Source organism: Pogona vitticeps, chromosome 5, assembly GCF_051106095.1.
Source record: "Pogona vitticeps strain Pit_001003342236 chromosome 5, PviZW2.1, whole genome shotgun sequence".
NCBI lineage: Eukaryota > Metazoa > Chordata > Lepidosauria > Squamata > Agamidae > Pogona > Pogona vitticeps.
This window is the reverse complement of record NC_135787.1, coordinates 129,318,652-129,333,718: the sequence shown is the minus strand read 5'-3', so window position 1 is coordinate 129,333,718 and position 15,067 is coordinate 129,318,652. Positions and strand designations below refer to the sequence as shown.

The 15,067-nt window shown below is 38.5% G+C and overlaps 1 protein-coding gene across 13 annotated transcripts in view; it reads right to left on the bottom strand.

Moving 5' to 3' along the window:
• The window catches only part of CADPS2 (calcium dependent secretion activator 2), a 371,478-nt gene that overhangs the window by 293,950 nt on the left and 62,461 nt on the right, over positions 1-15,067 (bottom strand). For all 13 annotated transcript variants that reach the window (XR_012087419.2, XR_012087420.2, XR_012087421.2 and 10 more), the window contains exon 2: positions 5,604-5,717. Coding sequence is in view for 10 of the 13 variants with exons in the window: in XM_020803108.3 (XP_020658767.3) it covers positions 5,604-5,717 (114 nt within the window). In the remaining 3 variants the exon portion in view is untranslated. The remainder of the gene's footprint in view (positions 1-5,603; positions 5,718-15,067) is intronic.

The window sequence follows — 15,067 nt, the reverse complement described above, 5'->3', positions numbered from 1 at the left end:
TATTTTGTGTGTGCTGTGTGCATCAGAATCGAAACAAAATCTGTCTAGAAATTGTTACATTCCTTTATTACTGGTGTCAAGAAAAGTGGGATTTCAATCATAGTACTCTGCAAAGCTCGGTGAGTTTATGCAGTTCAGAAACAAATTATGCTTAATTCAACCAGCAAGGCATATAGAAAAAAACAGTGTTACACTAATGGGACCCTTGGTGGCCCATTAAGACGTATTCTCAGAGGTACAATTTTGAATACAGTTGATATTCATGTCTGTAATATGCAACTGCTGTTGGCACACTGTCTCATTTTGACACATGCAACAGCTAATGAGCAGTTAATGAAATGCTGATTACTTCTGTGAGTATTTGAAAACTTATTAGTACGATCGTAACATATTATGCCGCAAAACCACAAAGGCAGACACTGAAAGTCATACTCTTGGCTACTATGGCAAGTTTTCATTCAGCCTGGGGGAACGCATGTGTTATCACAGTCTTTCTAGCATTGCTCATTGATCTTTTAATTCAATAATCCAATTAAAAGACCTGTTTACAGGATATGAATGTTTCCCAGCCTAGGCAAGTCAAGGGATGCAGCACTTTTGAGATCTCAAGGCATAGATGGGAATGCAGATACCCTCAGTAGATGTGACATATACTGCTTTGTGAGCACAGAAAGTACCTAATCCCCCTACACTACTATCTCTGTGGAGAGGATTGAAACATTTACACACAGAAACAGAGGTTTTGAAAACATCTATGAAGTCATTGTGTTGTGCAAACATAAGAGACTTGTGTAATTTAAATATATGGACATACCTCACTAAAATAATTTCCTTATTATGTGTACATGATGTGGACAGCACATGTATGCACAAACATGCATTTCATTACACAAGAATACATAAGAAGGCAACAGTGAATCAGCCCTTAGATAAGGATGTCTATTCCTTCCCTCCTGCCCGCCCTGTACCTCAAGCATTAGCTGCAACATGTGACAACATTGCTTTCAACATGTTTTAGGTATAAGGAGGGCATTAAAATTTCTGCAAAAATAAAACAGTGAATGGTAATGTCCCCTTTTGATACATTAAAAATGTAGTTACTTGCTATTATAAGATTATTGGTGAGAGGGTGATTTAGTATATTTTTGGCTTTTTTATTTTTCAGTTAACTTTGTAAATAGCTAATTCAGAAATCAACTAAAAGTAATAAGTAAGGTAATACATAAGGAACATACTTTCACAAAGAAGGACTCCTGGAAAATGATGATTTATACCCTATAGCAGTGGTTTCCAACCTTGGGTCCCCCGATGCTTTTGGACTAAAACTCCCAGAAATCTATACCACTAGCTGTGCTGACCAGGAGTTTTGGAAGTTGTAGACCTGGGGACCCAAGGTTGGGAAGCATTGCCTTACTGGGTCTGTGAAGGACATATTTCTTCAGAGTCTTGCAAAGAGTCTTGCAAACCAGGTTGGAAGGTATGAAAATATCCCGCTGCTTCCTAGACCTAGGCCTCCCTGGATGCACCAGAACACTTTCCTTCTTTTTGAAAATAGGAACAGGCCAAATCACATAGAGATGGAAGCAAGGAAAGCTAGTTTGCAGATGTCTGTTTCTGGACTGAACCTCTCAAAATTCTGCCTGAGGAATTTCTGGTGAATTCTAGGCACTGGAATCCAAAACTTCCAAAAGTCTCATCCCCACTTATTATTCCTCTTTCCCTCAAAAATCAAGGAATGCCTGGAATGCCTGGAATTCTGAATATTGCACAATAAGAATAGCAGCTGCTGGAAGTTGTTCCTAAAAGAAGCAAAATGACTTTGAGCAAAACAAAATGTTTTCTCTATCATAGGAAATGGTGAGCACTGAATAACTCCCACTAACAACTCCAAAACGGTGAAAATAAAACAGTGCAACCAGTTCTACAATGAAGTAGTTACTGCTAACTAAATAGAAGTGTTCAAGCATTAATGTTTCTCAATATAAGTAGACCAAATAACTAATTCCTCTGCTCATGATGTTTTAAAGGCATGCCAAATCCAGTGAAGTGAAAAATCTAAGAAACTTTTTAGCTTTCCTGTTTGATGAGGTTGTAATGCAGGCTTCAAGAGGAATATGAAGTAATAAGGACAATTGTTTCAACTGCATTTCTTTAGACTCTAAAGAGAATATAAACTTATAAAGATCCTGATTTCCCAGTTTGCCCTTTCACTGAAGCACCATAGTGGAAAATGTAAATTAAACAGACTCTTACCCACTCTCCTGCTCTCATTGCCTGATATCAAATTCTATTACTGTCAGAGTTCCTTAGCTACCATTTAAAGACACAATTTGTTCTCCATTGGATTCCAGAGAACACTAATGAACAGCAATAGCTCTAAATAATATACATTTAACACTTCACTGTTCATTATTTCATTTTTAGTCACAGCCACACGGATTTGTTTTTGCAGTTTCTGTTCTCAGCTTGCTGCCCTGCTTATTTTACTTAAGAATTAGTTTAAGAGTAATTTCATAGGAAAATTTTATTATGCCAGCATATTGCCTCATTCACTGAATTTAATGATGATTTTAGATGATGTCCTTCTCCACCTGTAACTCTTCTTTGGTGTTCCACCTTTTCTTTCACCTTCTTCCTTACCATGGGGTGGGGTGTGGGGGTGGGAGAGAACTGATGAAGAAATGAATGGAAATTTGAAAAGTGCTTTTTAACTACTTGTGTGAGGAGCTCTCCATCTGGAAATATTCTAAAATGTGGCAGGCTTGTGTGCCTTAAAGACCCGGAATACAGTTGCTCATTTGAACAGAATCGGACCAGACACACAATATCTCAGTCTAAATGTGCAAACAGCTATTATTGTGTTTTTAAAAATCAAGCTGAAGCAGGGTGAATTTGGTTGAAGAATATAAGTATTGCTGAATACAGTTCTGACATACCATTGTCTTGATGTGGATTACAGCTCCTATCATCCTTTATCACTGGCCATGTGGGCAGGAGTTTCTAGATGTTCAAAATATCTAGGCAGCCAAAGACTGCCCACCCTGATTCAGACAATCTGAAATCATAAATTCTCCCTTGACATTTGTAGCTAAACCAAAAAGGCAGGGGAAAAAGTGTGAAGAGCCACAGAAAAGTTAAAACAATTTTCAAGAACATACCCCCTTTGTCTACATTTGGTTGACTGACTTTGTTCCTTATCTTTTCAGAAGACTCAAGTATGTTTAAGATTTTTTTATATTAGACTTTCTTCAGAAAGCTCAGTGCAATAGTTATAGCTATACCTTCCCATTTTAGCAGCACAAATCTATAAAGTAAGTTAAGAGAGAAGGTGGATTGTCCAATGAGTTTCATGTGTGAGCAGGGATCTGAACCTACGTCCAGCACTATGCTATCAATGCTAAACAACACAAACTTTTATATACAGTGTAAACCTTCCTATTTTCTCCCTAGTATCTTTGCAGTAGACATCTATATACTCACATAATCTTGGATACCTGAAGGACCGCCTCCTTCCATATGAACCTACCCGACAGTTAAGATCTAGCCAGGGGGCCCTTTTGAAAGAGCCGTCCCTTAAGGAGGTAAGAGGGACGGCTTGTAGACAAAGGGCCTTTTCGGCAGCTGCCCCCAGACTATGGAATGCCCTCCCGACTGAGATTCGTCTGGCGCCGACGCTGATGACATTTCGGCGCCAGGTCAAAACCTTCCTGTTCCAGAAGGCTTTTAATTGAAATTATATTAGCTGTGGGTCTGATGGCAATTTTAATTGTATTTTAATTGTATTTTAATTATTTTATCTTTTGCTGTATTGAATTTTAATTATTGTAAGCCGCCCAGAGACCTCTGGGTAGTTTGGGCGGCATATAAATTGAATAAATAAATAAATAAATAAATAAATATTCATTTGTTTAATTTTGATTAAAATAACAGGTACCTAAGTGCAAACAATCTAAGCAAAAACAGACAAGACTCTACTGTCAGTTTCCCAATAAGCTTCATCCCAAAGGAAAAACAATGCCATTCCAGTAAGTGGTTAATAGAAAAACATTTTATCTGCAAAACTGGACTTAAATCCTACCTCATCTAGTAGCCTAACTGGACTTTCTCCTCCTCCCTCTCCCTTATGACTCCCCGTGTCAAAACTGCTCTAGAGAGTATTCTAGCCCTCTAAGATAGGTTTTGAGGGTTCAGAGGGAGCTGCAGGTACTAAAGGGAACCATCCCCTTTTTGATTCTACTGTCAGCAGCAGTTCTGGCAGGACAGCTCCACCAGATACCTTAGAAATGTCTTTCAACTCGCACTATGGCCAGAATCCTATGTAAAGGAAATCACATTAAATCATGGCAGGAAACTGCTACATGTTATCAAGTGCTGGCTACACTTCTGGGCAAGCATGTGATGATATGATCAACTGCAAGCCCAGGAATGGAACTACAGTACTGTATAACCTCATTCATGAGCAGTAATTTGCTGCCAGAATGTACAGTATATTATTCCCTTTTGCATTTTTTTAAATTGGCAATAGCATTCTGATGTATCAGTTTTACAAAACACATTCATGATCCGCCGTCAGGGAATGCTCACTTAAGGCTTCCCTCTCTCTTTCAGATTTCAGTCACATGTCTAGTGCTACCTCTGCCCAATTTTTCCTAGTATGCCATTTAACCAAATTCTTCTTTTTCTCTCCTTCAATTATAAGCTGGTTCATAGCCAAGATCAATGACATCAACAGTAGCATCATGCTGCTCCTCTTTTAAGTATATTACTGCATAACTAAACAATTGCCTTAAGCGCCGACTCTTTTACTGATAATTAGACTTGTAGTGAAGCTCTAGTTGCAAGTCTGCTTTACACAATTATTACACACTGAACAGCCTGTACAGTTGGAGAGCATATTCTTCAGGCATTCAACTAGTTTAGCTGCCCATTGGCTTCTAAATTCAACAAAAACACAGCTAGTCATCTTGATTTAAAAAAACTAAATAAAAAATCCAAAATAAATACTGAAGTAATTCCTTATTAGGTCACCATAAGGCCCAAGGAATTAGAGCTTATTAGGTGATAACAAAGCAAAGGACTTTTGTTTCTTGAGGACTGCATCTCCTAGAGGAATTCTCAAGGCAGAACCTTGAGAGCTACAGCCCAAAAACAGTAAAGAGGAGCTTTTCTCATCACTATGTGGCAAGACATCACCATTATACTGTCTTTCCTAGAAGGGAACAATCTCCAGTGGTGTCTGGGAGTGGTGGAAGGGTTCATGTGAGTCTCAATGGCAGTCTCACTATCTATTAAACTAAACTGAAGCCTCTCAAAGAATTACCTATCCTTGCTTCCTTGAACCCTTGCACCATCCCCAGGTACCACCAGAAGTTTCCTTATTCCTGCAAGTCTGCTATAATGGCCCCAGCCAGCCACATAGAACAAACACTGGGTGCAAGATTTCGGAAGCTTTAATTTTTTTTAAAAAAAGCAGCCTCTCTAACTCAGGACAAACCATACGGCAGAGTTTGGAAAACACTTCTATGAAACAGTACTTCCTTTTTACACAGTCACGCCCTTCACTATTTTTAAAATCACATCGAGAAAAAACATGCCCAACGTACCTCATAGTAACTTCGAACTGCATTGCAGAATGCTTCATCAGCCACAATTTGTGTCTCTCCATTTAGAAAGGCCAAGAAGCGGTCCTTCACAACCTGTAGCTGTTGCTTGTTCAGCTGGAGACAGGAAAAAAAAGGTTGTTACAAAACCTACATGTTTCTTTTATTCCTTTATTCCAACAAAAAGCACCTTTTTAACTGCTCCATACAGTTGCCATACTCATCAAGTTTGCCATCACTCCTGATCATTATCAGCAGCAGTGCTGGCTAAATGCATACATGAATACACATATAATCACATATAAAATGTGATTTATTATACCACACCTGGATCAACAGCTTTAATTTCACTTTATTTTCACCAATAGTCATACAAAATTCTTTGCACCTACTGCAATCTCAGGTAAAATAAATCAGATCTGATTCCTTAAATGTATGTACACAGTCTTCATATGACCATTTTTGTGCTCATATCAAGTGAACATACAGAGCAACCGGGGTGGTCTCAGCAGGCCTGGAAGCCAATTTCAACCCCAGATCCCAACACAGGATATACTGGGCATGGAAGTGGTCTGAAACAGCCAGTTTAAAACAAGGAGTCAAATACGAAAGTGCAAGGCGGACACTTCCAATTCTTAGGTTTTGGAAGGGTGAGAAAATCTTGAAAGGAACCAACTCAAGAACCCTAAGCTAGAAATTACCATTCTTAGAAGCTTCCAGGAGTGGAAATAGACATTTCTGCCCCAAAAATAATAATAATGGAAGATATTTAACTCTGGGTCAGCCACATTCCTGAGAAATACATATGCTTCACCTCGACACAGACAATTAAGCATGGATATGCTATTCTCAACTATCCACACTCTGATCAGCACAAAAAGCCTGATGCATATGTTGATGGAGATTTTATTCTGTCAGTGGCTGGAATGTGGTCAGCAGGGTATATTATAACTGTTATGAAGTAGAAAATCAAGAAGAAATCAGCATGTTTTATGACTGTCACCAATTTATCCTAAACCCATTACTTGGATTAAAAAGTCCCAATTTTGCCTAAATTCTTTTCAGAAAGATCGCAATACAGCTCAGCAATTAAGTTAATTACATAACCTAGAATTAATACTGAAGTAATTCCTTAATATTGAAGACAGTCCATGTAAGAAAGCTGTACTCACACTATGATCTTGTTTGCCCTTCTCTAAAATGGAAACAATATTGACAAATTTTATAGTTGTAGTATGGGCAGAGAACTATATTTCTGCCCATCAAAAGCTACTCTAAATCATATATGGGAGGTGCTATGTCTTAATTGTTACATTCAAGTATGCACTGCTTTAGAATTTGTCCATGCTATAAGGGCCAGTGTAAAGTAAAGAGAGCTCGGTTCAAAACCCCATTAAGTAATGAAATACACTAGGTGGCCATGGGCATGCACTATGGTATTTCTCTGCCTGATCTACCTCATTGGGTTGTTGTGAGGATAGAATCAAGAGGAGGTGAGCCTGTTGTTATTGAGCTTACTAGAAGTAAGATCCAAATCTAACTTACAAAGAAATAAATATGCAATCACTGTACAAATTCAGTTCCAACCTTCCTGAACTGGATGACCCAGAGCAACTGTCTCTAAGATGATGGCAAGTTTTCTGATCAGCTAATAAATCTAGTCTATCATTTCTGTTTGGCCAGCTGTGTCATCTTGGAAATGATTATGAAAAATATTTTGAAACTGTTTACTACATCATAAACACACAATTGAAAAACACATGCTAAGCCTTCTATCCATTTCCTGTGAAACATGATCAAGCACAGAATCATTTTACTACACAGACACAATATTTACTCTTCATCTGAAAGCAAAAAGGCGCTGTTTGCTACTGGAAGCTCATTACAATTTGTCACCCTCATATTATGCTAAGTGAATTCATTGTTCTCTGAAACCCTCTATGATTAGGCACTGTCACATGCTTGATTTAATGCAAAGCTATAAATGCTTAAAACATTTGTTAGCAGCATTATGGTTTAACTGCGCAGACATCAGTGGCCTTTTTTCAAATGATTTTGTGGAAAGGTAAAACAATTAGCCCTAATTTTTTCTCATGATGGGCTTCCAAATCAGAATACACAGACATACCAGTAGATGGCATAATTCTTTTGTGGCTGCAGCCATATCTTTTGTAATTGTAACAGAAATGCCGAACTAAATGCTCAACTGTCCTTTCAACAGATAAACAGAACTGCACACACAAAAGAACCATCTGTGGGATTCTTACATGTAAAACCATTTAAGACAATCAGGATTCCTCTTTAAATGGCAAATGCTGATGACATATGCTGTGCATTATACTGAAATACTGCAACTACTGTAAGAATTTTAAATATCACTCAAGTTTCTTATGGGTGTGAATGCAGTCAAGCAACTTACCACATGGTTAATATGTCTATGGAAGTTTCCCCCCCTTTTTAAATCTGTGAAAAAATATGTTATGATAGCCAATCATGGTTGGTTGTGCAGCATTGTCTGGCTACTACTACTCCACCTGTAGTTACTAACTTATTCTGTCCAAGAGTGAAGACGATCCTTCCATGTACTGCATGACTATTTATTTAAAAAAATTAAGTTGAACAACACAAGTTTATTGATTACAGTTCGCTTAAACAGGTTGTCCACGGATTTTGATGTATTCATTAGATTAGTAATAATTCTTAACTCTCTCAGCTCTCTATAAGTTCCACACTCTTAACTGCCTCCTTTCACTTTAACATGACTAGTTTTCACATTGCTTTCTGATGGTGATGTTCTTGCTGAAACAATTATTTAGGATGGTGTCCTGAATCAATTTTCTTTTCTTTTTTAATAGGTCTATAAAACGCTTTGTATCTCTTTTGGAATGAACAGGCTTTTAAAATCTTTTTTAAACTATATTTTTATGCCTTCTTTTTGTAACTTCAAAGTTCTCTCTTGGTTTCCTATTAAGCTCCTTTGCTAAGCTTTCAAAGCCTTCTACTATGTGTTATTTTAGATTGCCCATAAATATTTTGGAGGAAATCAGTATTCCAAATTGCACAGAAAATCTCCACAGATACATAAGGCTCTTGTTTGTAAGATGTATAGGGCAACAGAAACAGCAACAAGGTGATAGGGCTGCCATACTCTGCAACCAAGCATACCTCCCCCCAAAAAGGACACTGAACAGGCTTTTATTGCACCCATATCTACAACAATTAGATTTAACTTCAGTTAGGCAGCTGCAGCTCTGTAGAGAAAATGCAGAGGTACAATCTTCTGAAGTAAATCAATGAAACATCTGCAAAGATGTATCAACACCATCCAAAACACAGATGATACAATATTACTACCAGAAAATTTGGACACTATGCAAAATTACTCAGTGAAGTTAATGAGGGAAGCACTGGATAGAGCCTAAAGATGAGTGTTGATAAACTCAACTTCATGAAAATCCATAAAAAGCAGTAATCCCAAGGGGAAAAAGAAAGCAATTACAGATTCAAACATGAGTATTTGGAACATGTTGACAAATATCAGCAGTTGATATTTAGGTTAATGAACACAGTAAAAATTAGAACACTTGGAACACTTTCTTTAAGAAAAGCATTAATATTCAAGAAATCTGGCTCTGAGAATACATACTGTCTGACGCTGTGCATCTGCGGTTTGACTTTATGCCACGGAATTGCAGACTTAAATACAAGCAACCATTAAAAAGATACAAGCATTTGAAATGTATATTTATCATAGGATGCTAAGAATATCCTGGGGTGAATGGGTGACAGATGCAAAAAGTGAATGAACACAGGCCAAGAAATCATAACAACTTTAAAATGCAGAAATATTGGAATACTTCGGTCATGCAATGAGAAACAAAAAGTATAGCTGATCAGTTGAGGTAAAAGAAAAAGAACACAAAAGGGCAGAATTTATTGGCAGAAAAACCAGGGAGATGGGTTTGAATAATGAATAGCATCACACTGTTTAGGGGTGCTGCACCCCAAGTTGAGATAGCCAGGATGATGTTCAAGATGCATAAATGTTGAGATTTAGACTTCAACGTGTTTTTGACAGCTCATACATTTTCCATAGTTCAATGCCTTCAAAATTTTTAGTTGATTACTATCAAGTAAAGGAAAATGCTGTCATGACTTGAGACATAAGAAAGCCTGTCTGTCAATGAACCTGATGCCCTCCAGATGTGTTGGGATGGCAACACCCAGCATTTCCAATCAGCACATGGTCCATAACCAACCAAAGGGCCTTTTAAATGTCCTAGCACAAAGAACATTTAAAAGTCTTAGCACAATGGTGGGGAACCTGGGATCCTCCTCTTGTTGCTCTTCAGCTCACTAGTCAGGATGGCCAGTCTTTTATTGTATTTTCTTTGTATCAGAACATTGCACAATTCAAAGTCATGGACACACATGAAATATAGGCAAAATGAAAAACCAATTAAAATAGCATGACAATCAAGACCATTCTTGACCAGAAGTGGTCACAGCTTGAGATATGTGCAGAAATATTTCCTCAGCTTCAGCCATCTCTCAGGGGGTCAGCATCCATGAAGTGATTGGGTCTGGTGCTGTTCCAGTGCAATGCTTCTGGAACTGAAGGATTTGCCAGCTGCATGCCACTGCCCAGGGATGCCCGAGTGTACTCACAATGTTTTCCCACTTTTCAGGGAGGCTCCTTCTATGTCCGTCATAAGAGCCAATAATGGAATATGCTAGTATATTCCATTATCCCTGTTCTACTGCTTACAGTCGAAGAGCTGGTGAAGTAAGCTCCTTTTCTGTATGTTTCTAGATTTTTCAGCCTGATTAGCTCTTTCCCTCACCTACTGAGCACAATATGTTTTCAAATAAGAAAACTGAATCTTTATTGGCTGAAGAGTAGGGGGGAAGGCTGTAGATGGGTTCCCCTGCAAAGCATATTTGTCACTGCTACATTTTCTGATACACACCTGCAAACTTTCCTCCTGCTAAGCCCATATCTTCCAATACCTGAGAAAATGACCATAATTATCGTTCCAACTGCTACCCATCCAGACACAAAACAAAGAAGGGAAACAATTGCTCTATCAAGCATAATTGCAACAGAAACCTAAAGAGATCTCAACTACTGCCTCTTTTTACCATTTTAACTGCAAATTACCTCTTCTAAAAGTGACACATTTCAGGTAATAGTCAGTGGCTTGTATAGTACCCCAGACATGCACCAAAATGCAAACAGAATACAATCTAATGGTTGTTGTGTTTTTTTCAGGCTGTTTGGCCATGTCCTGGAGGTTTTTCTTCCTAACATTTTGCCAGTCTCTGTGGCCGGCATCTTCAGAGGACAAGAACTAGAACTCTGTCTTGTTCTGTGTTCCAGAATACAGATAGAGTTCTAGCTCCTGTTGTCATGAATCGCTCCCATCAACGTCCGGTCCGATGGTCAAGAGACATCCGGAAGGTTTCACAAAGCAGTCCACAAACAATATTATCCAAAAACAACAGTTGCTTCCTGCACTGATTTAGCATAGGAGCCAAACCTATATGGGGTTGTGGTGATTAGTCATTGCTTCCAGCTGCACTCCCTGGCTGATTCCCTTCAACACTTATAGCCTGGTCTCAGCTAATCTGTCAACTAAACCACCACACCTGTCCTCTGAAGATGCCAGTCAGAGACTGGCAAAAAGTTAGGAAGAAAAACCTCCAGAATATGGCCAAACAGCACGAAAAACCCCACAACAAACATTGGGTCCCAGCTGTGAAAGCCTTCGAGAACACAGAATACAATCTATTTGGAAAATGTATTTTTAAACAATTGTATTGCTGTTCCCACTTACATTTAATTTCACAATGCTTTATACTATATGGTAGCACAATGAAATTTCTGCCTAGAGCACTCACAATGCATAGTTAGCACTGCTGAACTGCTGTGCTAGCTGAGGTGGTTGTCTCAGGTGGTGGAACACTGGGGTGGCAAACCCAAAGCTCCCTCTACTGCCTGCCCCAATGGCCCATGCAGTCACAGACTTGAAGAAGAGGGAGCATTGTTGCCACATACATACACATACATAAACATACTTGATAGTCCTATGACAAAGAAGGAGAGTAGAAGGAAGTTTATTTGAAGGGGGGAAAACCTGCAGCAGTTGCAGCCATGATGAACAACAGGCCACCCCTTCTTCAGATGAAGAAGAAAGGAGCTGGAGAAAACATTTTGGGGGAAAATTATAAGCAGCACCCACAGCAGTGGTGACTGATGGCAGGTAGTGGATGCAGCCAAGGCCACGGGAACAGACTGCATTGCCTCTTCGTACTGATGAAAAAGGAGGAGGCCACTCCTGCCAGCTCTTTCTTCAGATATGAGTGTCTCCTGGGCACTCTCTACTCCAGTGCCTTCTCTTCCAGGAGAACACCTTAGAGCCTGGCAATGAAGTACTAGCTGGCAGGAGGCTTACTGCCACCTCCTTCAGTTCTGGCAGAGGGAATGGCTGCCATGCTTTGCTCTAATGGTCGGTCTCCTGTCATCATTCACCACTCCAACAATTACCACTGTTTATCTCTTCTTCTTCAAAGCAAGATGCTTTCACCAGCTCTCCCTTCCTCTTTACCCCAAAGAGGGAAGTACTCCTTTTTTTCTCTCCCAAATGTGCTGCTCCAGGGAGGAACAGCACAGCTCAGTTCGCCTTCTCTATCTCCTGCAAGGGTTCTGCCTTCACCTCTTATGGCAGGAGGCAGGGAATGTTCCCTTTTCCTTTGAGGCACACGTTTGTTGAAGGAGGGAGGAATACTGCTTTCCACTCAAAAGAAAGAGTGAGAGCCTGAGCTGTGCCTGTGGGCAAGCGGTAGGTGGCACTGGAAGGTTGTATTGCTTTGCTCCGCACAGCAAAAGACAAGTCAGGTGAGGAACATCATTGCCCTTTCACATGATGTGAGGTGCCCTATTAACTTTAAACCATGTAAAAGATCTGGACTGTAACTAATGCATCCAGTAAGAACAGCTGAGCATTTAATTTTGGTTAATTCTCACCAAATTACCATATTTTTCCATCTATAAGATGCTACTTTTTCCTAAAATCATTATCCTAAAAATTGAGGGGCATCTTTTACACGAAGTTAGCTGAGAAGAGAACAAAACGGCACACACCTTGCCTCTGTAAACAGACTCCCTTCAGCCACGAGGCTGATTTTCCTACAGTCAGGAGACTTAGCTTCTTCTAATCAGGAGCCTTACGGAACTGACATCAGCTGACCCTGAACAAACCAACTGGAACACACCTCCTTGGAGGTGGAGCCTGTAGGCTCAAGATTCAACAGAGACAAAATGTCCGACGTTCTGAGCTCAGAGGCTTAATCCTCAAAGCTAAGGTTTCTTAATTTTGGTGTTAGAAAATTGGGGGGGGGGGACGGACTTATAAATGGGGGCAGGTTATAAATGGAAAAATACGGTATGTAAAACTGTTTACATCGAAGATTGAATTAATGAGTTGTGTGTTTTTTAAATGGAATATGGAAGAAGGCAAAACTGACAGATTAATCCATTCATCCATGCAAGCCTGCAGCTTTGAGCAGTTAACTCCTAAAAATCTAGGTAGAAACTTCCATAAATTCAGCCACATAAGTACTGAATTATAGGTGCCAGTATTTCTTTTCTGAGAGGCTCCTCCTCTTCAATACCAATATGACAAGAAGGTACAACATGGATCCTTATCCCTGTGGGATTAGCTGTACCCAATAAATTTACCTGGAGAAAATGAACAGCAATTTTATTTCAGTTCATATTTTAACATTTAAGCAAAATTCAACATATAATCTCACCCAAACACAAAGCAATTCTCAGTGTTGTTTTTCAATGAGTACAAATGGTAGTGAGCAGAAGAGGGTGTCTTGTAGACCATCCTGACAGACTTTGGCTACATCTGTGCCAAATTGGGTGCTGATCTGAGGTTCAGTTTCATAATTATAATCTTTTGTTCGGGCCACCACTATTTTTTGGTTTGGCTGAATATACTGGTGCTCTCCCACGTACCAAATCACATATAGAAATTAAAAAGCTATGCAGTTTGCTTTCATAATTACGCAGGGTTTAGAATAGTGAGGACTGAAATCAATTTTTTTAAATCAAAACAATCAGATTTTTAAATTTTAAATTGATGTTTTTATTTTAATCAAATTTATTTTAATGAAATGCTTTTGGAGGAAAAATATCTAAATGTAGTTTTCTATTTAAGATACATTGTAGTTCAAAAGTTATTCAGCACAAAAGCGAGCTTAGCTATGTAATATAAGGCTGTGTATTCATGCAATATTTACAATTTTGGTAAAGTAATTCAATTAATCCAAGTTATCCAAGCTGAGATAACATGCAGTTTTTCACAGTAAAAATGGTATAAAATAAACAAAGTTCAGGAAAAGACCTTAATCTCGTTTTGAAAATCTATGTGCAACAAACACATTACTGTACCTTAAATGCTAGATTTGAAGATTGTTTTGAGTGAAATACATCTGTACCAGGCAACGTATCCTCTAATTTTCAGCCCAGTTGTGTGGGGCTCTACCTACTGTGTGCATTACTTCACCCCCGCATTGTGTGTGTGACTCCACACAAATGGTTCAGTCGCAACCAGGACCAAGTGAGTTCAACGTGATTCCTGTGCAGAGGGAGGTGGAGTTGTGAACGCATAGCTTAGAGGAAACCTTGGTACCGGGCCCTAATTGCAAGGAGAGGGGCAAGCACTAAAAATGAAAGTAAAACCATCTGAACACCTTACAAAACTTGGGACCTTTCTGCACAAACTTGAAGTTCTTTTGTTTTTTTAAAGGATGTTTTGTTAACAACTTCAGTTAATAAACATTGGCGTTTAAGCATGTACATGTATGCTATATGTTACTCTTTTAGTTAAATAAAACAATTTAAGTAGTTCTCCAAAGAGAAGTGATTAAACTATTAAACTAAAATCAGTTCTGATATATCTGTTTTGCTAATTTGACATGTTATTATTCTAAATATGAAGTATTCATTGGTTTGCAAATATTAACCATTATAACTGCCAACAAGAATGAGTCTTTACACTTAAAAATCATGATTTACATTGAGTCTTACTGACTAGTGATTTAAATAATGATTTAAATTGACTTGATTTAAATCAAATCCACACTGGTCTAGTTCTGGTCAGATAATACTTCAAGATTAGCACATGTTTATTGCAACTTTGTTTTGCAATAAACTATTTGGCAACTGAATTTTCATAAAGAAAAATATAGTTTTCATTAATTTAAAATTGACTTCACATTACATACATACATACATACATACATACATACATACATACATACATACATACATACATACATACATACATACATACATACATACATACATACATACATACATACATACATACATACATACATACAGGGCTTTCCCAGTTTTCCTTAATTTTTTCAACTGCATAAAGAAAAGAGGTCAA